This window comes from Phaethon aethereus (genome assembly GCF_964289735.1).
Source record: "Phaethon aethereus genome assembly, chromosome: 6".
Taxonomy (NCBI): Eukaryota; Metazoa; Chordata; class Aves; order Phaethontiformes; family Phaethontidae; genus Phaethon; species Phaethon aethereus.
Genome location: NC_138580.1, coordinates 2,451,768 through 2,478,557, shown reverse-complemented (window position 1 = coordinate 2,478,557; position 26,790 = coordinate 2,451,768). Strand labels below are relative to the sequence as shown.

Below are 26,790 nucleotides of genomic sequence, written 5' to 3'. Positions count from 1 at the left end.
TACACAGTTATTGCCAAGTGTTAAGAAAACATGATACAGATGCTGTTTAGCAAATGCATATACAACAGGTTCAAGTGGCAACTTCAGAATGCTCCAAAAAAGGTTTTGCTAAATCACTCCCTCTAACAGAACACAAATGCAAGAAAAAGTGAGCCACAAACACATGATTTGTGAACTTACGTCACTGAGTTGATCAGTTACTTTTCGAACATGGGCATTGATTTGAAGATCCGGTAGGCAAATCCATTCATGGAGATGTGTGCGGTAATCAATTTCACTGATTTTCTTCTGTGCATCCTTAGCAGAAATTATGTCTACCATGTCTGGAATAATGTGGACTTTGGCTTTATTCTTTTCATAGACTTCCTTGTACAGACGCTGCAGAGTTAAAGCAGTACATTAATAATAGTCTGAACCGTTAACTGTTGATAAATTCAAAGCAAAATTATTGATATTTTCATGGGATGTTAGTGCGAGAACCTTCACTTTGGCTATGACTAAAATTTAGATCTTGCCTGCTCTAAAAATAATTTGCAGAACCTTAACAAGCATGATAAAGTATGATTTGTCAAATTTTCATTGTAGTCACGTGTTAAAAGGAGGTAGACCATGTAGTGCTCTGTTATATACATAAGCATATCACACTAAAGGTTTAGCCATGCAGGCAATTTAACAGTTGAGTCACAAGCCTGAAAAGACATTTGTAGGAGTATTATAGAATTTAGCAAATACTGAACACTGCCAAATGCATGTGGAAATGTGATATCTGAATGTGGATTCTTTGAGTAGCCTCTTCTGAGATAAGAATGGTTTTATGAGGAAAACACACATCAGAAGACAACACTTACATCAATATTAAACTTTCCAACTCTAAGGCACCTTGCTGTATTAGGATCATCCTCAACACCTCTGGGCAGCGTGTACAGTGCTTTAAACTTGTCATATTCTTCTCGGTATTTCACCTAAACAGATGCAAAGAAAGACAACAAATACATGACTCCAATGAGTCAACTGTATTTTTGGAACAAAATTCATCAGTAAGCAAAATACTTGGTTGAGTCCAACAAGCAGAGAAAGCCTTTAAAGCAGGATCTTGGTTCTATATTTCATTTTAAATGGCAAAGAAAGCACATCATAACTATCATGTTGTAAAAATAACACCAGCTGACTAGAAGACTTTAAAAATAAATTGATGTAGAATAAGCTATTTATTTATTGTTCCAGCTCTTTCATTTAAAGATATCCATGAAGACAGTGATCTCTCATAAGCCTCAATTCAGTAAAGCATAAAGCTTCTATACTTGGTAGAGCATCATTTAAAGGCATTTTGTGTTTTTCTGACCTGGATGCTTATGCAATTTAGACTAAAAAAAACCCTAACTAGACATTTTCAAGAAATAGTTTCTATTACTAGAAAATGTGACATTTTTTTTCCATGAAAGGAAGGAGCAAAGGACTATCTAACTGTTAGCCAAATGATTATCACAGAAAACTCATTATCTACAGGTACATATTATGTCTAAATGAAAAATAGAAGATAATTTAAAAAAAACACTTTTTTTATACCTATAGTATAATGCAAGGCATGAAGGATTTAATTGGTAGAATTGATGATCTGATGAAAAAAAAGAAAGTATTTTATTCACTTACAATACTAGCATTATGCTTCAGTTCTTTTGCACGTGCTAGGGATACAGCATCAGAGGGCATTATATAGCCAGTAGCTTTCACTTTTTCCCAGGCTTTCTTGTAGAGATTCTATGGGGAAATAGAACATCTCTGTGAGTGGAAAAACTCTTCTCCTGGGTAATAACCAATGATCAATAGAAATCAAAAGCGCTTCTGCTTTTGTATGCCATAACTATTACTTAGTATCAAGAGGATGTAAACTAGTTTAATCCTGACAATGCACAGAAAGGGTGACAAAAAGGCTTTCTAACTCTTCATGTCCATCCTCATACAAGGTCTTAATTTTATTCAGGTGCAATTTTCTTCAAGGAATCCATTTACTAATGCCTGTATTTTGACAAGACTGGAACTACAATTAGAAAATATGCCCTCAGCCTGAAATATAGCATCTTCCCCATACTCAAGCAATGCAGAGGGCTATCAGTGGCTTTGATAAGCTTCATGTCTGGATGCTTACCTTCAAAATAGAGTGAAAAAACAAAATAAAACAAAAATCCCACATAGCAGCCCCTTAAGAGAGAAAAAAAAAAGTAGAAACACATACATTGCTAAAGAGATGTTTCAAATTTTGGACTCTTTCAGAATCCACTGTTTCTGTTACAGTTGTATACTTGTCCTTAGTTTTGTGGTAATCTTGCTTGTATTTCACCTGTAAGATGAAAGACAGATGTAGTTAACTTGTTTCAATTCTCAGAAGGAGTATGGGGAAAAGCCTGAGTAGAAAAAGTGGGGAGACTCACATCGCTAGCATTTACACCACTCTGCACTGCAGTCACATAGAGAGGTGTGTCAGTAACAACACCAAAGTTCTGAAAATTCTCTTTTCCCGCAGCTGTATATTTTATCTAAGGAAACAAAACAAAACAAAAAAAAATTAATCCTGAAAATGACCAGGAAATTCCCTGCCAGCTTCCTTTACAATCAGTTCTAGACAACTGAAGCCTAGGATTACAGGCCAGTTAAGGCCAACTTCAAAAGTGACTTGGCATATAAAAGCAGTACTTTATACATAGCCAGTACGAACTAAGGAATAATGAAAACTGTGCATCACTACAGCATCTGGTAGGCTAAGAGTACAATCAGCAAGGCAAGAGACACTGTTTTCCCAACATAAATGTCTCACTGAGGAATCTTGTGCACAGGGTGGCAGACAGAAAGTCAAAGTGTTATCTTCTCACTGTAAAAAACCATAATCTTGCTGTCCTTCCATTCTCCTGTTTTCTGCTCCTTCAATAACAAAAGTGATCATGTTTCTGCAGACAAAACTGGAAAAGTGTATTATAATAGTTTGAACAAAACATTTCTGATGTAAGAGGAATTATTTCATTCTGCTCTGGACTAGGACAGGTGTCAGTCCCAGTGAATCATAAATGGAAAAAAAAATCTTATAAATATTTACTTATTTGCGGAAAACATTCTTACTTGGCTCTGGAGGTCATACGACTTTTTAGCATGCAGGATTTGTGGAGTATCCCAGACATAACATCCAAGTCCCTTCAGCCAGTTTAAGTCATCTTTATACACCACCTATATGGAAGAAAACAGACTAATAAGTTAAGAAGAAATCTGCCCTCTGCTTCAAGAAAGTAGTATTTGTTTCTTCTCTGTATTCAGTATCTTCCACCTGTGCAAACGCAGCGCAGAAGGTTACCACTGAATCTGAACCAGGCTTATTCAGTAATTCCAATCGATTTGGAAGTTTACATGTTTAAATTTGCATTATTTATGTTTAAGTATTTCACACTAAAATAAATAATATGGAAAATACTACATCAAGACTGATTCTCTCCTTACCACGCTCCTTATTTTCCGGAATGCTAGTGAACATGACACTGGGGAAATCACTAAGTTTAAACAGAGAAGACTAGCCCATCTCACAGTTTGACTGAATGATTTTTACCCACAGGATTTGCAAGGGAAACTAACGCAAATCATACAGCATAGTAATAGGCCAGGCAATCAACATATCAGAGTTTATTAGGAGGGTTGGTCGGCCCAAATTGAGATACTGTTGACTATGTAATATGAGAAAGTGTTGTGGTTCAGTGTGCCATTCACTCAGCTCAAACTTTGTGGACTGAGACAACCCCAATCGAACGAAGAGAAGTCTTCTCCAGACCCATTGGATCCAGGAAGATTGTGGATGCTGTCCTGGCCCCTCTGCAAATTACAACATTCCCAATTACAATACATAACGATCGCTGCAGTGCAGCGACATTCTGACTGTACCATGGTACATCCGCATCTCTTCTCTGCATGCGCCAGATAGTAAGCTTTCTCTACAGCCTTACCCAGCCAAAGAGAGATTAAATGTTGATAGCAGTGACCTTTGGGAAGGTTTCATAAACTTTAACTTAAAATTTTTCCAATTTGCAAATGCATAATAAATAACTAGACCACTAAAATGTTCCAAAGAAAACTATAAAAATGTAATTTTCGGTACTATGCTACTAAGCAATTTAAGTCCATGGTTATTAATTTTGTTTTTAAATATTATGGAAGATATTTGAAAATATTTTATATTTAAATACCTCAGAAAAAATTACGTGAAAGGCTACTAAAATGTCCCAACAAATGAAACACATACATCACTCAAAATTTCCTGGGCTTTTCTGGCTTGAATAACATCGTTCTCTTCAGGTGAACAATTCCACTGATGTAAGTAGGTTCGGTATTCAAGATCACTGAGGATATACTGACACTTCTTGGCTAGCACGTGGTTCATCATGTCACTCGGAATATGGACATTTGCTTTGGTGTCTTCATAATTCTTTCTGTATGCCAACTAAAAAAGAAAGATTGAAGGAAAGGTGAGAAGAGAGAATAGTGGTTTTTGAGTTCAATTTGGACTCTAATAGGCTACAGGTTCTAGCATAATCTGAGGCATGCTTTCTGGACTTAGTAGCTAAACTCCCATGAGATTCTATAGGACGAAATCTTAACTTTGAATTTAATCATCATTTATTCTGATGAGGTTCTAGAAGGGCAAGAATGATCTTCTTCACTTGCAGATTTAACAGCTGGTGAGAAAATTAACAAGACTTCAAGATAAAAAAAGTCATATGCTACAAACATGTTTTCAATCTAGTAAAATCTCCCTGTCCAAATGAAGACAGGATATTTGGGATTATACTAACTTTATGCCCTGCATGACATGCTCTACGTGCAGTGGTGATAATAACAAAACACCAAATGTGCATTTACTTTTCCAATTCTTGAATTCCTATTTCAATTCAAAATTAACACTTTTTTTTTTAAAGCTAAAGAATCCAAAGTCATGTAGTATTTCTTACTGCTCAGATTCTTAAACTGAAATAGAAAAAAGTTTTTTTCCCTGTTCTAATATGTCTAATAGCTAAACAAATCCCTTCAAAGCTCCTAAATAATTTCAAGTTCAATTATTCAACCCATGTGCAAAATAACGATTCAGGAAACATAAAAATGTTGAAAACACTTTTACTGATGTTATTAAGCATTGCATTATTTATGTTGAAGTATTTCACACTAAGAATATGGAAAATACTACAGCAAGACTAATTCTCTCCTTACCGCGCTCCTTATTTTCTGGAATGCTAGCGAATGAATGACACTGGGGAAATCACCAATCTCCTTCCCAGCCAGGTAATGGCCTTTCAGCTTCTCATATATCTCCTTATATTTAAGCTGCAAAACATTCATGTGGAAATTTAAAAGTTCATTCTAACAACATATAAGGGAAAAAAAGAGAAAGAATGGAAAATTCATACCAACCTCACTGTTTATGTAGTTTGCATGCTTCGCTCGAACAAGAGGAACATATTTCTCATCCAGAGTATACCCAATGGGCTTGCTAATTTCCCAAGCATTTTTATAAAGTTTCTAGAAAAACAAAACACATACAGGTTTTGATAAATCCATTATACTTTCAAGGAATTTGACTCTGACATTTATACGCACATGGAGTATGACTACTTTTACAGAGTAGTTCCTTATTTCATGAATTGTCCCAATAAAGTAAATGAAGAATGTTAATTTTGAACACTTACTCAGTGTAAGTAAGGCAAACAGAGTAAGTGTTCCAATTCAGGAAGGTACTTGAGCACAAATTTGTACTGATCCCTGCTTCCTTTACCATACTTGGAATTCAACATTTCTCATCCAGAAGAGTAATAAAAATATCCAAAATGTAGATATGAACTCTTGTTTAAATGTCCAATATAGAATTGACATTGATAAATTTTAAATACATGTTCAAAATTTGGAAAAATATTCAGGTAATACTATTGTTTATTGTGAGAGCATTAACTGTCAGTGGCACTTTTCTAATACATCATATTTTGTTAAATATTAAATATATTTACCTTCAGACTAATTTATGAAGTGCCTAGTTGTATGAATGAGTAGTCACTTACATTTTTAAAAAATAGAGATTTCCTATTAAAATTAGTGAAACTACTTAGAAGTAACTGCTTAATAATTTAAATCACCTACAATTTTCCTCACTTATTAAAAAAAAGTAGATTTCATCAGTAGTCTAGGAAGATATTATTGGATGGAATTATAAATAGTTTTTGTCACACAAACTCTACTACTACTACTACTACTGCTGTTGCTGCTATTACTACTTCCAAACACCACACAGCAGTGCTTTAAGATTAGTTCAATAAGGAAAGAAATTGCCCTTATCCCAATGATCCAAACTGGGAAAAAAATAAGAAAAAAGAGATTAAATAACTGTCCCAGTGCCACCCAGGAGACCAATGACAGAAACAGAAATAGAACAGTTCTCTGAAGTTCACTCCACATTCTGTTGCTTTCAAAACATACAATTTAAAGCTAGGTATTTGTTGAATCTTACATCACTGTATAGTAAGGACATGTCTTTGGCATGGTTCAGTGCAGGAGTATCATCAGACCCAATATACTGGCCTTTCTCAAGGTTAAATGTTTCTTTATATTTTAGCTACAAAAGAAAACAAACGTAATATTAATTCCACAGGAGAAATGAATTTTCCCAGCTAGTCCCTCTAATAGAAGTAGACATTAATTTTCTGTTATGTTATCATATCTTCAGTAATGTTGTAAAGCACATTCCAACCACTATAGTACACAGGAAAATGTCATTAGTATGTCACAGCACAAAATCCACACAGTATTCTAGTGAAATAAAACATACTGATCAGCAAATACAGGTTAGTAGCAGCACCAGGAACTCCACTACAACTATACAAATAACTGCTGTTCGCCAAGAATAGGACTCGATTTTAAACTACTATAAGCAAAATCTATGTAAACTCTAAGTAAGGGACATGCTATATTCTTCCATAGAAAAATGCTAAATTTTTTTGACTAGCAATATTGTGTTGTTCATTTATATAACTTCTTACTAAATTTATTTAACCCCAGTAAAAGGCTATTATTTATGCATGCATAATGCATGCATATCCACACACACATATACATAAGGCTAAACACAGTATAGTTTAGCAAAAGCAATGAAGTCGTCAACTAATTGTAGTAATATAACAGTTTCTATTTTTAAAAAAGTACATACATCACTCTGATTGACAGAGTTAATCTTTGCCAAAACAATGTCAGGAGTGTCAACCACACTGGTATAATTGGAAAAGTTATCAAGGGCTTCTTTTGTATATGCTCTCTGCAAAGAGATGAAATATTTTCTTAAATACTGTGCATGAGAAAGAAGAGCTAATTACACAACTGCTAGAATATTTTCTCTTACCTTATTTATCAATTCTTGTGCATTCTTAACTTTCTTATGTTCCACTGAATCCAGAGGAATCCAACCACAGCCACGAAGCCATTCCAAATCAGATTTATAAATATTCTAAATCATAAAACATAATAAAAAGAGGAAAGAAATTATTTAATTGAGGATGACATTTTTCAGTCTTACTTAATATGGACAACATACTTATACCAAACTAAGTGGAAATTATGCAGTAAGTATGTAATATCACTTACATCACTTTGCAGATCATAGGCCTTCCTTGCCTGAATACAATCATTCTGGTCAGGATGGCATGTCCATTCATGCAGGTATTGGCGGTAGTCAATATCGCTGACCAAGGTCTGACATTCCTTTGCTGCTACAACTGACACCATATCCGGAGGGATGTGAATTTTGGACTTTGTTTTGTGATAGTCTGATTTGTACAATCTGTCATTCTGGATCTCGCCTGCATGCTCAAACCACACCAGTTTTGGATCATCTCTCATACTGGGAACTCCAACATAGTGACCTCTTTGTTTGACGTAGTCAGATTTGTACTTAAGCTGATGGAAGAGGAGAGAAACGTGTAAAATCAAAGTTGGTTATATATGCTCTCTTTTTAACCTGTGAACAGCTATGGTTTTGTCAACACAAAGAAGAGATGAGACAAAGAGTTGTCAACTGCAGTCTTAAGGTTTTCAGTACATGACCAAACAAAAATATGACACAAACAGTATTGTTACTTTGTATAGTCCTTCCACTTCAAAATATACAGTTTTCTAGGAAAATATGCTACCATTTTTCAGTAAACGGTATTTTCAAGATAACAGGAAAGCCTTGCCAGAAAATGTTTGCTAACAAATGCATTTAGCCTCAGTTTTGTAACAAATTTTTGTAACAAATTATTTGAGACTCTGAAGAGTGGATGCTTATTTAAGGTATCTACATCACACTGTTTTGATAAAATGTATATCCAAAATAAAAGTCATGTAATAATTTCAACATCCATTATGCAAAAGTTGAAAATGTAATGTGCACACTGTCTTACAGTTTTTCAAGGAGGAAGCCTCCATAATATGCCAAAAAGTCAAATCAGAGCTATATATTATATTCATAATATCACTTCAATTATTTAACATTTATAAAATACAGAAATCCACCTTAGGTGATTTTGAAAGGACTGTTTCTGGAGAAAGTGAAGGTGGAAAGGAGAATCTGACCTTTCAGCACTGATACCTGTGAAAGCCATAATAACAAAGATGTCTGAATTGTTTGGAGGAGAGCAGACTTCATGGGTCATGAAAAATCAACTGGATGTTATCCCTAATAGAAAGCTTTCTATGTCTGTTGTTGCATTTGCAAGACCTTTAACATTTCCAGGCTTCCAAGCACTTGCCTTCCTAGTAAGAAAAATTATTACCTCACTTTGGACATCATTTGAGCGTTTGGCATGACAGATCTGCACAGTGTCAGGAGGTAAGAGGTAACCAGTGGCTTTTTCTTTCTCCCAACTTTCCTTGTATAAATTCTGTGGAAAATAAAAGTGAGGAGGAATTCAACACTACTATAATAATGATTACCGTATATACGTAACCTATATTAAAGTATAACGATAATAAAGGCTTCATTTAGGATGTTCTTAATAAGGCAAGTTTTCTAAATTCCTTAAAAGAGTTATTAATGTGAGTAGAAACTGTCAAAGAGAGATCACGTACCTGATTAAGAATTCTGGCTGCCTCTCGGGCCATATCTAGCTGTGGTGTTTCTGTTAGAGTATAATTTGACTTGACCTCATTCCATGCTTTGTGGTATTTAATCTAGAACAGAGAAAGAAATTACTGCCTTGCAGCACCACCACAAAAGCATAATACCAAGACCCATATTTTATGCATTAAATAACCTAAAAAGCCTGAATTTGCAAAGCTATTAGACATGACATATTAAATAAACATCCAAAATGGTATTTTTTTTAAAAGGATAATTTAAAAATTATACAGACAAGAAATTACAGAATTTCTGAGAAAATTTTGAAAACTTGTTCTAAGGCAGCCAGATGGACAGGGAAGAATTTTCAGAAGTCAAAGTTATGCTACCTGTTTGGTCTACAGGGATGTACAGCCAATAGCCAAGCAAGAAGTGTTTGAACCTGGGCAACTAATTTTAAGCTTTTTAAGAGCAAATCTCTTCACTTAACATGATCTCTATGTGAATGCAGCATTCTAGCATCCCCCAACCACAGATATCTACAGAGTCATGTTCCCTCAGGGGTCCATATTGGGTCCAGTACTGTTTAATAATTTCATCAATGACACAGACAGTGGGATTGAGTGCACCCTTAGCAAGTTTGTGGATGACACCAAGCTGAGCAGTGTGGTTGACATGACTGAGGGATGGGATGCCATTCAGAGGGACCTGGACAAGCTTGAGGCATGGGCCCATGTGAGCCTCATGAGGTTCAACAAGGCCAAGTGCCAGGTCCTGCACCTGGGTCGGGGCAGCCCCCAGTATCAGTACAGGATGGGAGATGGAGGGATTGAGAGCAGCCCTGCCAAGAAGTACTTGGGGCTCGTGATGGATGAAAAGCTGGACATGAGCTAGCAATGTGTGCTTGCAGCCCAGAATGCCAACCGTATTCTGGGCTGCATCAAAAGCAGTGTGGCCAGCAGGGTGAGGGAGGGGATTCTGCCCTTCTACTCCACCCTGGTGAGACCCCCCCTGCAGTGCTGTGTCCAGCTCTGGAGCCCTCAGCACAGGAAAGACATGGACCTGTTGGAGTGGGGCCAGAGGAGGCCACAAAAATGACCAGCGGAATGGAACACCTCTGCTGTGAGGACAGGCTGAGAGTTGGGGTTGTTCAGTCTGGAGAAGAGAAGGCTCCAGCAAGACCTTATAGCAGCCTGCCAGTGCTTAAAGGGGGCTCAGAAGAAAGATGGGGACAGACCTTTTAGCAGGACCTGTAGTGATAGGACGAGGGGTAATGGTTTCAAACTAAAGAGGGTAGATTTAGACTAGATATAAGGAAGAAATTTTTCACAAGGAGGGTGGTTAGGCACTGGCCCAGGTTGCCCAGAGAGGTGGTAGATGCCCCATCCCTGGAAACATTCAAGGTCACGTCAGACAGGGCTCTGAGCAGTGTGATCTAGTTGAAGATGTCCCTGCTCCTTGCAGGTGGGTTGGATTAGATGGCCTTGACAGGTCCCTTCCAACCCAAACTATTCTATGATTCCCAAGCAGAGGAGATGCCCAAATGTGTGTACGTGGTTGCATGGCAGTATGTCATTCAACTCAACTGTATCATTGTCACTGCCATCCTTTTACCAGTGTTTGAGTTAATGTAAGTGCTCAGCTTGGCCTGCTCTGTAACAGAAGCATATGGCAAAAAGGAAACACAAACTCATGAACTGAGAGGCTGTCACATAATTTCATGTTCACAGACCAGCTTCTCACAGACTAGCCATCAAAAACATATACAGAATGGCAAGCTGACCGCACACCAGTTTTGCTTGTGTTTATTGTTATGCAGTAGTTAACTAAAAAGTGTAAACTTATACTGGCATAAGTGAGAAGGATTAAACATTATGGTTGCCAGAGTGCAAGTGGCTGTTTATGTTCATGTTGTCAATGATCACCGATGATATCAGCCAACACTCAAGGAAGGGACTGGTTGCAGAACTAGCACTGGCTTTTCACATGTCTAGGAATGGTATTATTCTGCTTGAGGATCTTCTTTGCTCATAAGTGATGGAGATGAGCTAGTGAAGTCCTGTTCATCTTTATGTCATACATTCACAGAATTCCCAGAGACTGATTGAGAATTCTTTTGCATTTTTTTTTAAAAAGATAAAAGAAATACCATCTTAAAGATAAAATCCTACCATGTAAATATACAGACCAATTTAACAGCCCAGAAACATGCTAGCAAACTTACATCACTAAGAATTTCACCACTGTTCTTTGCTGTGATATAATCAACTCTGTCCGCCACAGGAGTAAATGGAAGAGTTTCGGCTTTTGTACGGTACTTTCTCTATACAAAAGAAAAGGTGAACAGTCAGATTATACTGGAATATTCTATAGCTAAAACAGCAATTCTGAATACATACACAAGACAAGAAAGTTTACATGGAAAGAAAAACTCTCCATACACCATGAATGCTGTGGAAATACTCCAGTTCTAATTTTTATTTTTAAAAATATTGATGTATTCAACCATTAAAAATACTTTAAATTACAAATACCCTTAAGAAAATTTTAGTTTTGAAAAATATTTTGTTACCTCATTCAAGAGATCTCCAGCATATTTGACATGGTTGATTCCAACTGAATCATTTGGCAACCATCCAATACCCCGTAGCCATTCTAAATCAGATTTGTAAATAGCCTGGGAAAAAAAAATAGCATCCATGCTGTTAGCAACAGTTCCCTGTACAATCCAGCAAGATTCACAAATAACGGCATTTACTTCCACAGGTTAAAAGGAGAGCAGTAATTCCAACATGAGCACTATATCTGAATTTATCAGACTTCAAATTTGGCAATATATAACAGTGGCATATACTTTGCATTCCTAATAAACAGCAAAGCCGAATCACTGAAATCAGCAGAAGATTCACACTACTTAAAGCTAAAGCAGACTAAGATACAAAACAGTAAGAAGTAAGTTTTCACATTAACTTACATCACTCTGAAGTTCGTAGGCTTTCCTCGCCTGTATGACATCATTCTGATCTGGAAGACAGATCCACTGATGCAAGTAATGACGGTAATCAATATCACTGACCAAAGACTGCCCATGTTTAGCTGATAGGATAGATAGCATGTCTACTGGTAGGTGGCACTGTGTCTTCCATTTGGCAAAGTGTTTCTTGTATTCTAGTTCACTCTGAACTTTGCCTATGCCGAGGGCAAACTGCATTTTTGTGTCTGCTTTTGCATTTGGAACTCCAACATAATGTCCTTTCTGCTTCTCGTGATCCAGTTTGTATTTATACTGGGTAAAGAGCAAAGATCACCATTACTAACCATTATCATGAAATAGATCTTAAAGCATGTGAAGAGCTAGATGCCTTTTTTGGCACTTACATCACTAGCAATTTCTCTAGAAGCTTTGGCTGCCTTGATTGGGATTGCATCTGCTCTCAAATCATAACTCATCTTCAACTCATCCCAAGCTTCTTTATACAGTTTCTGAAAAGACATAAAGAAGTCACACATATGCTAAATACTCTGGCATTTGCTATTAAAGAAACACATAGTTTACTGCCATTTGTTTGCTGAAATACCATGAGAATGTTTTGTGCATGACTCCTGCTCCTAGTCATAAATACTGCTGCAAATCTTACTGCCTTTCAAACACGTACAGTACCCGCCACACCAGTTTTGCAACCTATACTGCATAGAAGGGTGTTTGTAAAAGTTTAGAAAGTATTTATATGCCTTGGGCTCTCATACATTCCAACAAAATATTATCTCAATGGTGCATGATATTGATAATTTTTAAACAGCTGTATGCAAGCATTTATTTTATAATGTCTAAACACTTAGATAAAGAATACTCAGTAGAGGGAATGGAATGTTGCAAGCCCTGTATGAGGACAGACTTCAATGAGATTCATGTGACTTAATCTTCAACTTTGTAAGTAACATCTTAGAATGTTAAAATTCACAAGATACACATACTATTTTATAGAAGTGAATAAAATAGAATCATAAGCATACCTGGCTGTAATTAACAGCGTTAGTCTTGGCTAGGTTGATTTCAGGTGTGTCTGATGTAATATGGATCATAGTCTTGTCCTTTTCCCAAGCTTCTTTGTATTTTGGCTGTTAAAATAGTTCATTTTATGATACTGTAGTTATGGAATTTCACTTGTCAATAACATAAAATCCCATAATATCTTCTGAATTATCATCTCTAAGAAATAAAATGTCTGGAAAAGCATCAAACTTGACTTAAAATACTACTGATCAATTTTATATTTTAGCAGTAAGATTTCTCTATAAACTGTTTAGAGCCTCCAAACTTTAAGAACATTGTAACCTACAATGCTGACTTGTTCGGCATTCACTTTAGCCAGAAGAACATCTGGAGAATCAACAATACTGGTGTATTTCAGGCTTTCAATAGGTGTACGATACACATTATCACTCAGGAGATCCTGGGCATGCTTCACTCTCTTAACGTCCGGAGAGTCATTAGGCAACCAGCCAATTCCACGGAGCCATTCTAGGTCCGCCTTATAGACAGCCTATATCAGACATGGTCAGAAAAAGAAAACATTGTGTTTAAAATTACTGTCTTCATTATTTTAAACTATACAACGCAGTATATGTTTTAGAAAATGTCAAATCAGCTAGAGCTAGATTAATCCTTTTTATACACAAGAGATGTTCAGTGTCATAAGTAAAATACAATCTGGGAAGCAGGTTTTAAGTAGTTCATTTCTTAAAACAATACATTCTAAACCTTATGCAGCTAAAAAGAGGGGAAACAACTGAACAGAATTGCCATTAATGATGATGAGTACTAAGATCTTAAAAGAATCTTCCTGTCCCCTCCAAAATACTTACTCCTCTAGTCACTTCAACATTTTAAAAGTCCAAACAAAAAGCCAAGCTGCCCATGAGGAAATGTGACAAAAAGGAGGGAAAAAAAGGATTATAGAGGTAATGGGGACTAGAGCTAACTGGCATAATTCCTGAAGTGGTATAAGGCAATATTGTTTAAGTTTTAATCGAGAAAATCCTTCAGCGAGGAACACGAATCTCACCTCCAAAGCTCATAATTGAAAAGAGGAAGAGTGACTGATGTTGACTGATAAGCAACAAAGTCAAGCCAGGAAATCAGCTGCACTGACGACTCCTGCTTTGAAATCAGCCACTAAAACATACCTGCTATCTTACATAGTTTTCTTACAATTTAATAAATTTCCAAGTTGACTCAGATAAAGAGGAGTAATAAAAGCCACCTGATTCCAAAGTAGCAAACGTGTTATTTCATAAGTCCCATCAAAGTAAGAAAGACAAATCATTCATCCTCTCCAAATCACAATACTCCAAAAGGATATATATCATAGCAGAAACCAACTAAAGCTTAAACGGAATTTACTGGTAATACCAGTACTTTTGAAGGATAAAGAGAGCAGATAGTAGCAGTAACATGAAAAACTGAAGAAAACAGTGGAAAGATAAATCCTTTGTGACTGTATAATATCAAACCATCAGAATAAAGCTACAATATATTAAATAGCAACAGCAGTAACTACCACATCTCTACACATACGCACATCACTCTGTAGGTCGTAGGCCTTCCTTGCATGGATCACGTCATTCTGGTCCGGCAGACAGGTCCACTGGTGAAGGTACTGGCGGTAGTCAATATCACTGACTAGTGTCTGGCACTCCTTGGCTGCCTGCACGGACATCGCGTCGACTGGTATGTGGACCTGGGCCTTTGAATCATGGTACGCCTTCCGGTAGATTCGGTCGTTCTGCAGCAACATGGCACGTGCAGCCCATGACAGTTTGGGATCCTCCTGGGCAGTTCGGCACCCAATGTAGTGGCCTTTCTGCTTCTCGTGCGTTTCTTTGTACTTGTACTAGAAATACAAAAACAACATAAGGAGCCACACATAGCTCACCTGAACGTGACTACAAAGCAAAGGCTTTCAGCTTCCTAAGCTGTCAACCCTTTCAACTGAACTCAGTTCTGCTGAGATGGACACTGGAAGAGACAGATGCAGCAACCACATTAAGAAAAGACTGTACCTCACTAGCAATGTCTCTGGAAGCCTTGGCCTGTTTGATGGGAATGGCATCAGCTCTTATGTCATAGCTTTTCGCCTTGGCCTCATCCCAGGCCTTCTGATAATGTTTCTGCAAAGAAAATTAATCACCCTTGTTACACGCGGTCAAGATTCTCTGATAGCAATGCCTTATCTTAAAAGCTACTTTGGAAGAGCAATTGTCATACTCTTAATTTAACAAGATTTCACACAGATAATTATTTTATTCTCTTACATTGCTGATGTTGAGAGCATTGACTTTGGACTGCAGCATTACAGGAGTATCAGAAGGTATGGAAATCTGCGTCTTATCTTTATCCCAGGCTTCACGATACAGACGCTAAGGAGAAAGGAAGCATAATGACATTTCACCATGGGGTGAACACTGCAACAGGAATTCTTCGGTAATTCTGATTTGAACTAGTTTCCAATTAGTCATTCCTGTGGTAGAAATGCTACTCTCCACCACAAAGAAAACAAACGTCATCACATAAATGAAAGGTAAGTGAAAGGTAAGCTTACGTCACTGATCTGCAAAGCATTGATCTTAGCCTGGACAACGTCTGGTGTGTCAGTAATGCTGGTGAATTTCATCTCCTCCGGACGCGTGCGGTACAACCTCTCATTCAGGAGCTCCTGCGCTTTCTTTGCTTTGACCACATCCACAGAACCTTCTGTCAACCAGCCGATGCCTCGCAACCACTCCAGGTCTGACTTGTACACATTCTACAAATGAACCAAGGGTTACTGACGTTGCAGAGACAACTCTACATACAGAGATGTTTCGTACAAGGTTTTCCCCGAGCTCCTTCTTGTACCGTCACATGGCAAGCTGTCAGTGAGACTGTAGCACACCAGGTCCTTTCCACACACAGCTAACCCCCTGATTTGCACAGCAACAAAGCCAATTTTAAAGATCCTTGCTACATGCAAACCACCGTCAGTATGCAAGCAAACTGCAAGCAAACATTCTACAGAGGACCAAAAAACATGGCTTCCTTATGAACTACCCAGAATATTTCTGGCCCCCAGGCTGAAAACACTACTGATTTGGAAAGGATCATCCAGGTGAATTAAAATAAACATACCAGAACTGACTCCAGGCTCATGAATGTGCGTTTGAAAGCATATTTGCACAGCCACTAACAAACAGAGCCTCCCACACCTGCCATAAAGCTTTTCTGCAGTTACTCTCACTCACATCACTCTTAAATAGCAATAGTAGTTGCTACCACATCTCTACACATACGCACATCACTCTGTAGGTCATAGGCCTTCCTTGCATGGATCACGTCATTCTGGTCCGGCAGACAGGTCCACTGGTGAAGGTACTGGCGGTAGTCAATATCACTGACTAGTGTCTGGCACTCCTTGGCTGCCTGCACGGACATCGCGTCGACTGGTATGTGGACCTGGGCCTTTGAATCATGGTACGCCTTCCGGTAGATTCGGTCGTTCTGCAGCAACATGGCACGTGCAGCCCATGACAGTTTGGGATCCTCCTGGGCAGTTCGGCACCCAATGTAGTGGCCTTTCTCCTTCTCGTGCGTTTCTTTGTATTTGTACTGAGAAATGCAGAAACAATGTAAGTAGCCATACGTTACTCACCTGTCCGCAACTAATCAACAAAAGGCTTTCAGCTTCTTAAACTCTCAACCCTTTGACACATTTCCCAGAAGTTCTGCCTCAGTACAGACAAAGCTTTGGTCCACTCAAAAGGCAGGCCCTCAATCTCCCAAAAAGGGTGTTCCCCAAGCCACCCACGGTTTTTTAAAAATATCTCTGGTTTTTCTTAACACTCTTAAACAATGAGAAATGGTACCAAAGCAGATACCTGTGTGCTCTGTAAGGCCATTCTAAACATCAGCCACATTTAACATCTTTACAAAGGAAATATTTGAGAGTGGTGATTACAGGAACTACAAGAATCCAACAGCAACCACAACTGCAGCCCCCACCCTAATCAGCTTTAAATTCTTGCTTGATATCTGAATATTCACACTTAGTTACCCAACACTCTGAGCAATCTCACAAACATATCACATGTCCTCTTATTCACAGAGCACTTACCAATAGTCAGCTTCAAGTTGTAGAAAGAAAGAAGTACTCACAACAGGCTTTAAAATAACACAGGGGCACAAAAGAGTACATTGCTTCTAGCTGAAGCTAACTTCACTCAATTCTGCTGAGATGGACACTGGAAGAGACAGATGCAGCAACCACATTAAGAAAAGACTGTACCTCACTAGCAATGTCTCTGGAAGCCTTGGCCTGTTTGATGGGAATGGCATCAGCTCTTATGTCATAGCTTTTCGCCTTGGCCTCATCCCAGGCCTTCTGATAATGTTTCTGCAAAGAAAATTGATCACCCTTGTTACACGCAGTCAAGACTCTGATACCAATGCCTTTTCTTAAAACCTTACTCTCTTGGAATTAACAGCTTTGGTGCACTGTTTGCCCCCTATAACTGACAGGGTTATAATAATGATCCTGGTAAGTGTCTTAACAGAAAACTCATAACTTAAAGTAGGTGCAAAATCTGAAACAAGAGGCAGCTGAAATATTCGTAATAAACACATTACAACATCCCCTCTGACAGACTACTGCTGACCACATGCATGAACTCACCACAGAGGCCTCAAATAGGCAGTCCAACGGACAGAGCACATGCCTCCATGACCAAGACTAAATTCTACATGACCCTACAACAGTCAGAAGTTCTGCTCACACACACCTGATTGCAGGGTCATAGCTACTGGGGCAAAACATCTGTTCTACTGACAAAACGTATCCAGACCATATTTAAGTTACGAAGCTGCCTGACAACTGCTAGAGATGACTTCTTTCTTTACCAGCCTTTTTTAGTCCTGTGAAGAAAGCGAACGTAGGCAGAGAAGCTCAAACCACTTAGAGACTGAACAGAAACCAAAGAGCCTTCACGTGTATAGGGACACCCAACCTGTCCAGGACACGAAGCCTAAGAACATGAGAACTCCTACTTAGTGGCATCTTGGTCCACAGAAGCTTGGTCAGCCCAGCTGGCAGCTTTATCATTAGTACAGGTGGGTAAATGATGCACTTTTTTGTTCATTTTTGATGACTGTGGAAATTTAGAAACTGAATGCTATTGCAGGTCAGACTATAAGGAACTCAGAAAAAAAACAGTAATCAAAGCATGAGCAAGACAAAAACAGGGGAGGTGAGATGTCTGTTGCAATAACACTTGAAATATTTCACGCCTAATTTCCGGTACTTTTGAAAAATATTTAACATACTATCAGCATCAAGAAAGGCTGGGAGTAAATACAGTTTTCAGGCAAAGCCCCAGACAAGTCCTGCTGAAAGTGCAAGAAGTGCAATGTTTCCAGCTTTACAGAATCTCCAGTGTGTTAGTCCCAAAAAAACAGTGAGTGAAACAACAGAAATCTGCAAAACATGTCAGGGTTGATGAGCCTACAGACTCCAACAATAACTGCATGGAAAGTACTTGCCAGTTGTTGTCAAAGAGAGGAGGAGTTGTGTGGAATTGTGCACAGAACTTTGGAGCTTGCTCACAAATACACAACCTATCAAACAAGGCAGGCAGCTCTGTGAGTCACCCCCTCAGGAATCTGCGCAGTTTAGGACAAAAGGCATCAGTGCTGGCATGTTCCATGGAAACAGTTCCAGGAATTTCACATTCACGTGGACCGAGAGAGAATACAATGGCATGGATTCCAGATCAACACCTTGGGCTTCTTTGCTTCATGAATGTCCGATTCATAAAGAGTGCTCATCGGTTCATCAACAACACTACCTAAAGAGGCCCTAGATGTAATCCACTGTTTACAATTCAAGTGCATTAGAAGACGGCATTAGTACAGCACCATTTACAGCAAAATGACAGAGGCCAAAAACTGGAAGAGCAATTGTCACTCTTAATTCTGTAACACTTCACATGCATAACATTTTATTCTCTTACGTTGCTGATGTTGAGAGCATTGACTTTGGACTGCAGCATTACAGGAGTATCAGAAGGTATGGAAATCTGCGTCTTATCTTTATCCCAGGCTTCACGATACAGACGCTAAGGAGAAAGGAAGCATAATGACATTTCACCATGGGGTGAACACTCAAAAAAACCAACCAACAGGAATTCTTCAGTAATTCTGATTTGAACTAGTTCCAATTAGTCATTCCTGTGGTAGAAATGCTACTCTCCACCACAAAGAAAACAAACGTCATCACATAAATGAAAGGTAAGTGAAAGGTAAGCTTACGTCACTGATCTGCAAAGCATTGATCTTAGCCTGGACAACGTCTGGTGTGTCAGTAATGCTGGTGAATTTCATCTCCTCCGGACGCGTGCGGTACAACCTCTCATTCAGGAGCTCCTGCGCTTTCTTTGCTTTGACCACATCCACAGAACCTTCTGTCAACCAGCCGATGCCTCGCAACCACTCCAGGTCTGACTTGTACACATTCTACAAATGAACCAAGGGTTACTGACGTTGCAGAGACAACTCTACATACAGAGATGTTTCGTACAAGGTTTTCCCCGAGCTCCTTCTTGTACCGTCACATGGCAAGCTGTCAGTGAGACTGTAGCACACCAGGTCCTTTCCACACACAGCTAACCCCCTGATTTGCACAGCAACAAAGCCAATTTTAAAGATCCTTGCTACATGCAAACCACCGTCAGTATGCAAGCAAACTGCAAGCAAACATTCTACAGAGGACCAAAAAACATGGCTTCCTTATGAACTACCCAGAATATTTCTGGCCCCCAGGCTGAAAACACTACTGATTTGGAAAGGATCATCCAGGTGAATTAAAATAAACATACCAGAACTGACTCCAGGCTCATGAATGTGCGTTTGAAAGCATATTTGCACAGCCACTAACAAACAGAGCCTCCCACACCTGCCATAAAGCTTTTCTGCAGTTACTCTCACTCACATCACTCTTAAATAGCAATAGTAGTTGCTACCACATCTCTACACATACGCACATCACTCTGTAGGTCATAGGCCTTCCTTGCATGGATCACGTCATTCTGGTCCGGCAGACAGGTCCACTGGTGAAGGTACTGGCGGTAGTCAATATCACTGACTAGTGTCTGGCACTCCTTGGCTGCCTGCACGGACATCGCGTCGACTGGTATGTGGACCTGGGCCTTTGAATCATGGTACGCCTTCCGGTAGATTCGGTCGTTCTGCAGCAACATGGCACGTGCAGCCCATGACAGTTTGGGATCCTCCTGGGCAGTTCGGCACCCAATGTAGTGGCCTTTCTCCTTCTCGTGCGTTTCTTTGTACTTGTACTAAGAAATGCAAAAATTAGGTTTAAAAGAAATAGTTAATCTGGGATGAATTTCCCATAATTTCATATTCCTACTATTCCTAATGTCTAATGCATTCTTGCCCACAGCTTTTGTTTATTTTCACTGTAGTTTCTTATTTTCTAATATCTGCTTAATGTCAGGATTTGTATTTCAATATTCCTTTTGGAAACTGTTGCCCATTTTCTTTCTGCAGTGAATTCTTTGCTGGTAGGCTTTCAAGATGAATCTGATATACCATGTTTTTTTATGTAGTACGTATCTTATTACTTCATTCTTGTTTCTGAAGCTAACTGAAAAAAAATGTGAAGGAAGAACATACATCACTCGCAATATCTCTGGATGCCTTTGCACTTCGGATTGGAATTGCATCAGCTCTCATGTCATAACCCTTCTTTTTGGCCTCTTCCCAGGCTTGTATATAAAGTTTCTGCATGAAAGAAGACACAAAATGGCTTCTCAATACTCTGAAAGATGGAATTTCTACATTTCCTATTTTTTTCTTAAAATTTTCATGAATGCATATTTTAGATCTTTACGGTTAAAGAATTGCTTACTTAATATCTGAATTTCCATTACTTTAGTATATGTTTAAATGTTCTTACATGGCTAACATTAGCTGCATTGGCCTTCGCTAACAAAATTGTCGGTGTGTCAGGCATGACGTGAATTGATGTTTTGTCTGCATCCCAGGCTTCTGTGTATAAACGCTAGGAGAGAGGAAAACACGTTCCTTTAAAAAGTTTCTTTATGTGTGTCATGATGGAAAGACTGCAAATTTGAAAGCAGTAGTTATCAAAAATATATCCATGATACAAAATAAAAGTAATATTGAAGCAGAACAAGATATATATAACCAAACTAATACATTTGTCCAAAGAAAGTATTTTACAAACTGTGAGAGGTAGTTCAAGCAAGCTTTAAATACCCTGACATAGCAAAGCTTCTTATTGAGCAACTCAAGAAGGAAACTTTGTCCTTCCTTATTATTTCTGAGGCTAAGTTGGCACAGCAATTGACTGATTTAGGAATGCTAGGAAACTGTTGTAGGAGGAAAACTATATTCATTATTTTGCAATGAGGGTGGTGAAGCACTGGCACAGGTTGCCCAGAGAGGTGGTCGATGCCCCATCCCTGGAAACATTCCAGGTCAGGCTGGACGGGGCTCTGAGCAACCTGATGTAGTTGAAGATGTCCCTGCTCATGGCAGGGGGTTTGGACTAGATGGCCTTGACAGGTCCCTTCCAACCCAAACTATTGTATGATTGTACGATCTGTACAAGTTGATTGATGTTTCTTATTAAAGAGGAGGAGTAGGTATTTTGTGACTTTCATCCTCCAGGTCAGATAAACTGCAGAAGCTTGACTTCCAGAGAGCCTAAGCTATTTCCTCAAAACTTGTTCATCATGCAGTATGACATTCAGTCAACAATACATCATTATTACAGCTGAAGTAAAAGCCTCAATATTCTCCTACATCCTATCTTATAGCACCACCACCTCGGGACATACCCTAACACCTTGCTCGAACATCATTTCTGCAGACCTCACAGCAGTGTCTACAAACTGCAAAAAAATTTAGCCTATTCTGTCAGAGATGAGCTTTGTATAGCGAAGTAGCATTAACAAAATAAAAAAAACATGCCAAACGAACATTTAAAAATAGGATTTCAGCTGAGATGGAAGGAAGAGGGAAGTTCACCAAAATATTTAGTATATACTTTTGAAAAATATGTGATTTAGGTGAATTTTGGGGGGACATTTTTACTAAGTGTTCAGTATAGACAGAGCCCTGAGATAAGAGCTTTCCTGTGCAAAGGCTGAATTTGGACATTAATTTTCTCCAAGTCCACAATGAGAGTGTTTAGTCTTACTTTGTATTTTGTATTTTTCACCTCATGAACAAGTTCTTTTAGCTAGTAATACTAGTGATTTTGACAAAAAAAACAACCCACCTTGTTCATTATCTCAGCATTTTGCTTGGCTAACACCATGGCCAAAGAATCTGTCACACTAGTAAATTTAATTTGGTCTGCTGGTTGACGATACTTCCTTTCACTCAGGATATCTCCAGCTTTCTTGGCTTTCTCAACTTCCATGGAACCAATAGGAACCCATCCAATACCTCTTAGCCATTCTAGGTCTGATTTGTAAACAGCCTGAAAAATTTGAAAGTTCATTATATATGCATAAGTGTGATCAAATATTAAAATAATTATAAATAAGCATATCCTAGTCTGTATGAACAATTGTATACATTTCTGCATAGTAGCAGGATATGGTTTTGAAAACAATTATTATTTTTGAAGATTCAGTAAAATAATCATTAAATAACAAAAAGAATAGAGTTATTGAAGAACTCCACAAATACCAGTTACACACAAATTGCACCTTAGGTTAAGGACTGAGAAAATAGGATTAAACATAAAATTGATGATAGAATATTAAACATTTCATCTCTATTAACATGTCTGATGCAAGCAACTAAGGTGTATTATATATCTGTTAAAAATTATATTGTACAAGACCCAGCATATTTAATTGTGTGTTACAAATTTAACAATTTACTCACATCACTCTGTAGATCATAGGCCTTCTTAGCATGGATAACATCATTCTGGTCTGGCAGACAGATCCACTGATGTAGATAGTGGCGGTAATCAATATCACTGACCAACCCTTGACATTTCTTGGCCAACACGATTCCCAGCATGTCCACTGGGCTACTGAAGTGTGTCTTTGACTTCTCAAAGGCTTTCTTGTACTCCCTGTCACTCTGGATCTTGGCTACGTGCATCGACCACATCATCTTCGGATCATCCTCTATGTTACGGGCCCCTATGTGATGGCCAAGCTGCTTGCGGTAGCCTTCTTTGTATTTGTACTGAAATAAAGTATATTCAGATTCACATGGTATATTTATAAATTAATAAATAATTCACACAGTTTAACATAATCATTAATATTTTGTTTAGAGAAAAATATTATTTAGGTCTTTCTACTGTTTTATTCATTTTCACATAAAAAGGATTTTTATTACAGATATTATCTCTGTTTTTTATATAACTATATCACACTTTCAATTAACTAAACCTTTAACGTCACGTAATTACTAACAAGTCAGATACTCCACATTCTTTTACTATTAAGATTACAATGTAAAGGTTAACTTATTTTAAAAGCTTATTACAAAACATCCTCATGAAGGTAGTCTGCGCTGGTCCTAAAACTAACAGTTTAGATATCAATCTTGATAGAAAAACAAGGAGCATAAAAAACTGTTTCCCTCTGTCTCTTAGTGATGTTTCCTCATCCATGAAGCAAAACCTGTCATAGTCATTGCACTTTTTTTTTCCTATTTTTGTATTCAGACATTTTGAATCTCGATATGACACTTCAATAGAACTATTTTTCCTCAGGAAAAGACAACAATTTAGAACTTTTAGAATTTATTTACTAATACCTCTATTTTGGAGAGACATCTTAAAGTATGTCCTATTTTGAATCAGAAATAAATTTGACTAACTCTAGCATAGACTCATACACTTTATTGATCATCCTATTTGAACATATCCATGTCCTATCCATGGACATCAATGGAACTATTACAGGGGGCATAAAAATAATATTCATATTATTTTATTTATTTATTACTGTGATATATACCCATGCATAAAAATATTGGTTATCCATTCTTTTCATGTACTAAAGGCATGCAGTATAGAATCACTGGATTTGAGTAGTATCTATTCTACAAACTTAAGGTATTACATTAACAAACAATGGAACAAACATTCTGATTCTTTTCCATTACCAAATCTGTACTGACATGATAAGAAACCTGCTTACATCACTGGCAATCTCTCTGGATGCTCTGGCAGCTTGAATAGGAATGGCATCAAAACGCAAGTCATGACCCTTCTTCTTCGATTCCTCCAAAGCTAGTTTGTACATTTTCTGTGAAAAAAATATTCACATTTTTGTTTCAAAACAAAATTACACTTCAGTTAAGCACATCTGTGTAATAGAAGAAATTAAGTCCCTAAACAATATTGTTAATGATCAGACAACTTAAACATTTGAACACAGCTCTATCTTCTCCAGAAAATTAAAAAATGCAGAACTCAAAAATCTTGTAATTGTATTGTACACACTTGGAAATTGGAAATCATTTAGGGAAGGCAAAGAAAAGAATATTCTAAAAGCTAAATTATTTATTTCCATACCTTGCTATAGAAATTATTTCTCATTTATGCCAGATAATGTATTCTAAAAGCCCAATTAGATACCCAGGAGGTAAATTCTAGTGAAAGAACAATTCTGATTTTAGCTGTGGATATGGCAATTTGTGAAACCAAACAACTCAACAGTATGATAATAGTAATTAGAAGTCAGAGATGACAAAATTGTACTTGTCAGAAATCATTTAATTCTCTTAACTCTTCAGTTTTACTCACCTGACTATAGTTTAATTGGTTTTGTTTAGCTAGCAGGATTTCTGGTGTGTCAGGCATGACATGAACCATGGTCTTATCTTTATTCCACGCTTCAGTGTATAAACGCTAAGAAAGAATACAGGAAGAGATAACATTGCATTCCAAAACAAGTTAATATCTTATTAAACAGGTAAAACATAGAGCATACTAGGTAAAAGTATAGGAAATATAGCATGGATAAATGGTTATGTATGTAATCAGGTAGAGATACCATTATTAAAAAGAGAATTTATCTGAGGAAATATAAAAAGACTTAGAACACTGACACATTACTTAAGAATAATGAATAATCCAAAGCATTATTGCTGCTCACTGTCCAAACATGTCAAAGAAAAGATGAAAATGTAATATGCAGACTACCGTGACAAAGTTGAGTCTTCCATTACCTGGCCTAATAGTTTTGATTGAAATCAACAGAGCACACTATTTGAAAATACATGATCTCTGAACTTCAGCACAACTTCTATTAATTATATTTCTAGCCCTGTCTCCAGGGTTTAGGCCAAGACTGCTGATGTGTTACCTAATCAAATGAAGACTCACCTTATTCATTGTCTCTGCATTCTGCTTGGCTAAGACCATCTCTAGAGAATCAGTGACGCTAGTAAACTTGATTGTGTCTGGAGGCTGACGGTATACTTTTTCACTCAAGATCTCCCCTGCCTTCTTGGCTTTTTCAACTTCCAAGGAACCAATTGGGACCCAACCAATGCCTCGTAACCATTCAAGGTCAGACTTGTAGCAGTTCTATTAAAAAAAAAAATACACCAGTTATTATAATAATAATAATAATAATGCAGTTTACACGGTGCATCTTTTCACAGTTAAGTAAACTTACTATCAACTTTTAATTCAAATAAATTCATAACCCTAGAGAAAAATCTTAGAAAGAACCCTGCATTTCATCTACATTAAGAGTGAAACTGTTATCCAAGTTTAACAGAACGGAAAATGATAAATAGCCCAAATTCTGGAATTACAGAATTTAATTTAAATATCAATTAGTTACCATACCTTATTGGAGATCTGAGTTTCAATTAGTCATGAATCTTGAAAATAAATATTAAAAATTTTGTTCTACCACGTGGTAAGTGATGGCCTGGTCCACCTATGTAAAATATCAAACACATTCCTCAATAAAAATTAAATCAAAAAGAGCTTACATCACTCTGTAGATCATAGGCCTTCTTAGCATGGATAACATCATTCTGGTCTGGCAGACAGATCCACTGATGTAGATAGTGGCGGTAATCAATATCACTGACCAACCCTTGACATTTCTTGGCCAACACGATTCCCAGCATGTCCACTGGGCTACTGAAGTGTGTCTTTGACTTCTCAAAGGCTTTCTTGTACTCCCTGTCACTCTGGATCTTGGCTACGTGAATCGACCACATCATCTTCGGATCATCCTCTATGTTACGGGCCCCTATGTGATGGCCAAGCTGCTTGCGATAGCCTTCTTTGTATTTGTACTGAAATATAAATCAAGATATTATATTTCTATACCATCTCTAAATAGAAGTTACTCATATTAAATTTTTCTCATAATAAAGTCTCCAAATTTCTCTATAACATACAGTCAAAAAACATAAACTGTCAAGGCAAGTCTGGGGCTAATAACATGGATTCTCACATTAAATTTTTGAGATTTGAGTTACAACCCTAAATAGAGATGTTTAAGTAGGTTTTTTTGAAAAAATACTCTTCACTAATATTAGTGAGAACTAATTCTCTCCTTATTAAATATCGTTAATCTTTATTAAATATAATAATATACATACTATT

General features: G+C 37.6%; 1 protein-coding gene across 1 annotated transcript in view; it reads right to left on the bottom strand.

Moving 5' to 3' along the window:
* Nucleotides 1-26,790, bottom strand: part of NEB (nebulin) — a gene marked incomplete at both ends in the record, with an annotated part of 130,749 nt that overhangs the window by 47,734 nt on the left and 56,225 nt on the right. The window contains 38 exons of the mRNA XM_082001335.1: nt 181-378; nt 849-962; nt 1,651-1,758; nt 2,234-2,338; nt 2,430-2,534; nt 3,112-3,216; nt 4,277-4,474; nt 5,239-5,352; nt 5,440-5,547; nt 6,527-6,631; nt 7,223-7,327; nt 7,412-7,516; nt 7,654-7,965; nt 8,823-8,930; nt 9,118-9,219; nt 11,331-11,429; nt 11,679-11,783; nt 12,081-12,392; nt 12,485-12,589; nt 13,121-13,225; nt 13,447-13,650; nt 14,689-15,000; nt 15,170-15,277; nt 15,422-15,526; nt 15,709-15,912; nt 16,440-16,751; nt 17,428-17,535; nt 19,148-19,252; nt 19,446-19,649; nt 20,177-20,488; nt 20,829-20,936; nt 21,112-21,216; nt 22,462-22,665; nt 23,079-23,390; nt 24,356-24,463; nt 24,964-25,068; nt 25,546-25,749; nt 26,166-26,477. Of these exons, the coding sequence (XP_081857461.1) occupies nt 181-378; nt 849-962; nt 1,651-1,758; nt 2,234-2,338; nt 2,430-2,534; nt 3,112-3,216; nt 4,277-4,474; nt 5,239-5,352; nt 5,440-5,547; nt 6,527-6,631; nt 7,223-7,327; nt 7,412-7,516; nt 7,654-7,965; nt 8,823-8,930; nt 9,118-9,219; nt 11,331-11,429; nt 11,679-11,783; nt 12,081-12,392; nt 12,485-12,589; nt 13,121-13,225; nt 13,447-13,650; nt 14,689-15,000; nt 15,170-15,277; nt 15,422-15,526; nt 15,709-15,912; nt 16,440-16,751; nt 17,428-17,535; nt 19,148-19,252; nt 19,446-19,649; nt 20,177-20,488; nt 20,829-20,936; nt 21,112-21,216; nt 22,462-22,665; nt 23,079-23,390; nt 24,356-24,463; nt 24,964-25,068; nt 25,546-25,749; nt 26,166-26,477 (6,150 nt within the window). The remainder of the gene's footprint in view (nt 1-180; nt 379-848; nt 963-1,650; nt 1,759-2,233; nt 2,339-2,429; nt 2,535-3,111; nt 3,217-4,276; nt 4,475-5,238; nt 5,353-5,439; nt 5,548-6,526; nt 6,632-7,222; nt 7,328-7,411; nt 7,517-7,653; nt 7,966-8,822; nt 8,931-9,117; nt 9,220-11,330; nt 11,430-11,678; nt 11,784-12,080; nt 12,393-12,484; nt 12,590-13,120; nt 13,226-13,446; nt 13,651-14,688; nt 15,001-15,169; nt 15,278-15,421; nt 15,527-15,708; nt 15,913-16,439; nt 16,752-17,427; nt 17,536-19,147; nt 19,253-19,445; nt 19,650-20,176; nt 20,489-20,828; nt 20,937-21,111; nt 21,217-22,461; nt 22,666-23,078; nt 23,391-24,355; nt 24,464-24,963; nt 25,069-25,545; nt 25,750-26,165; nt 26,478-26,790) is intronic.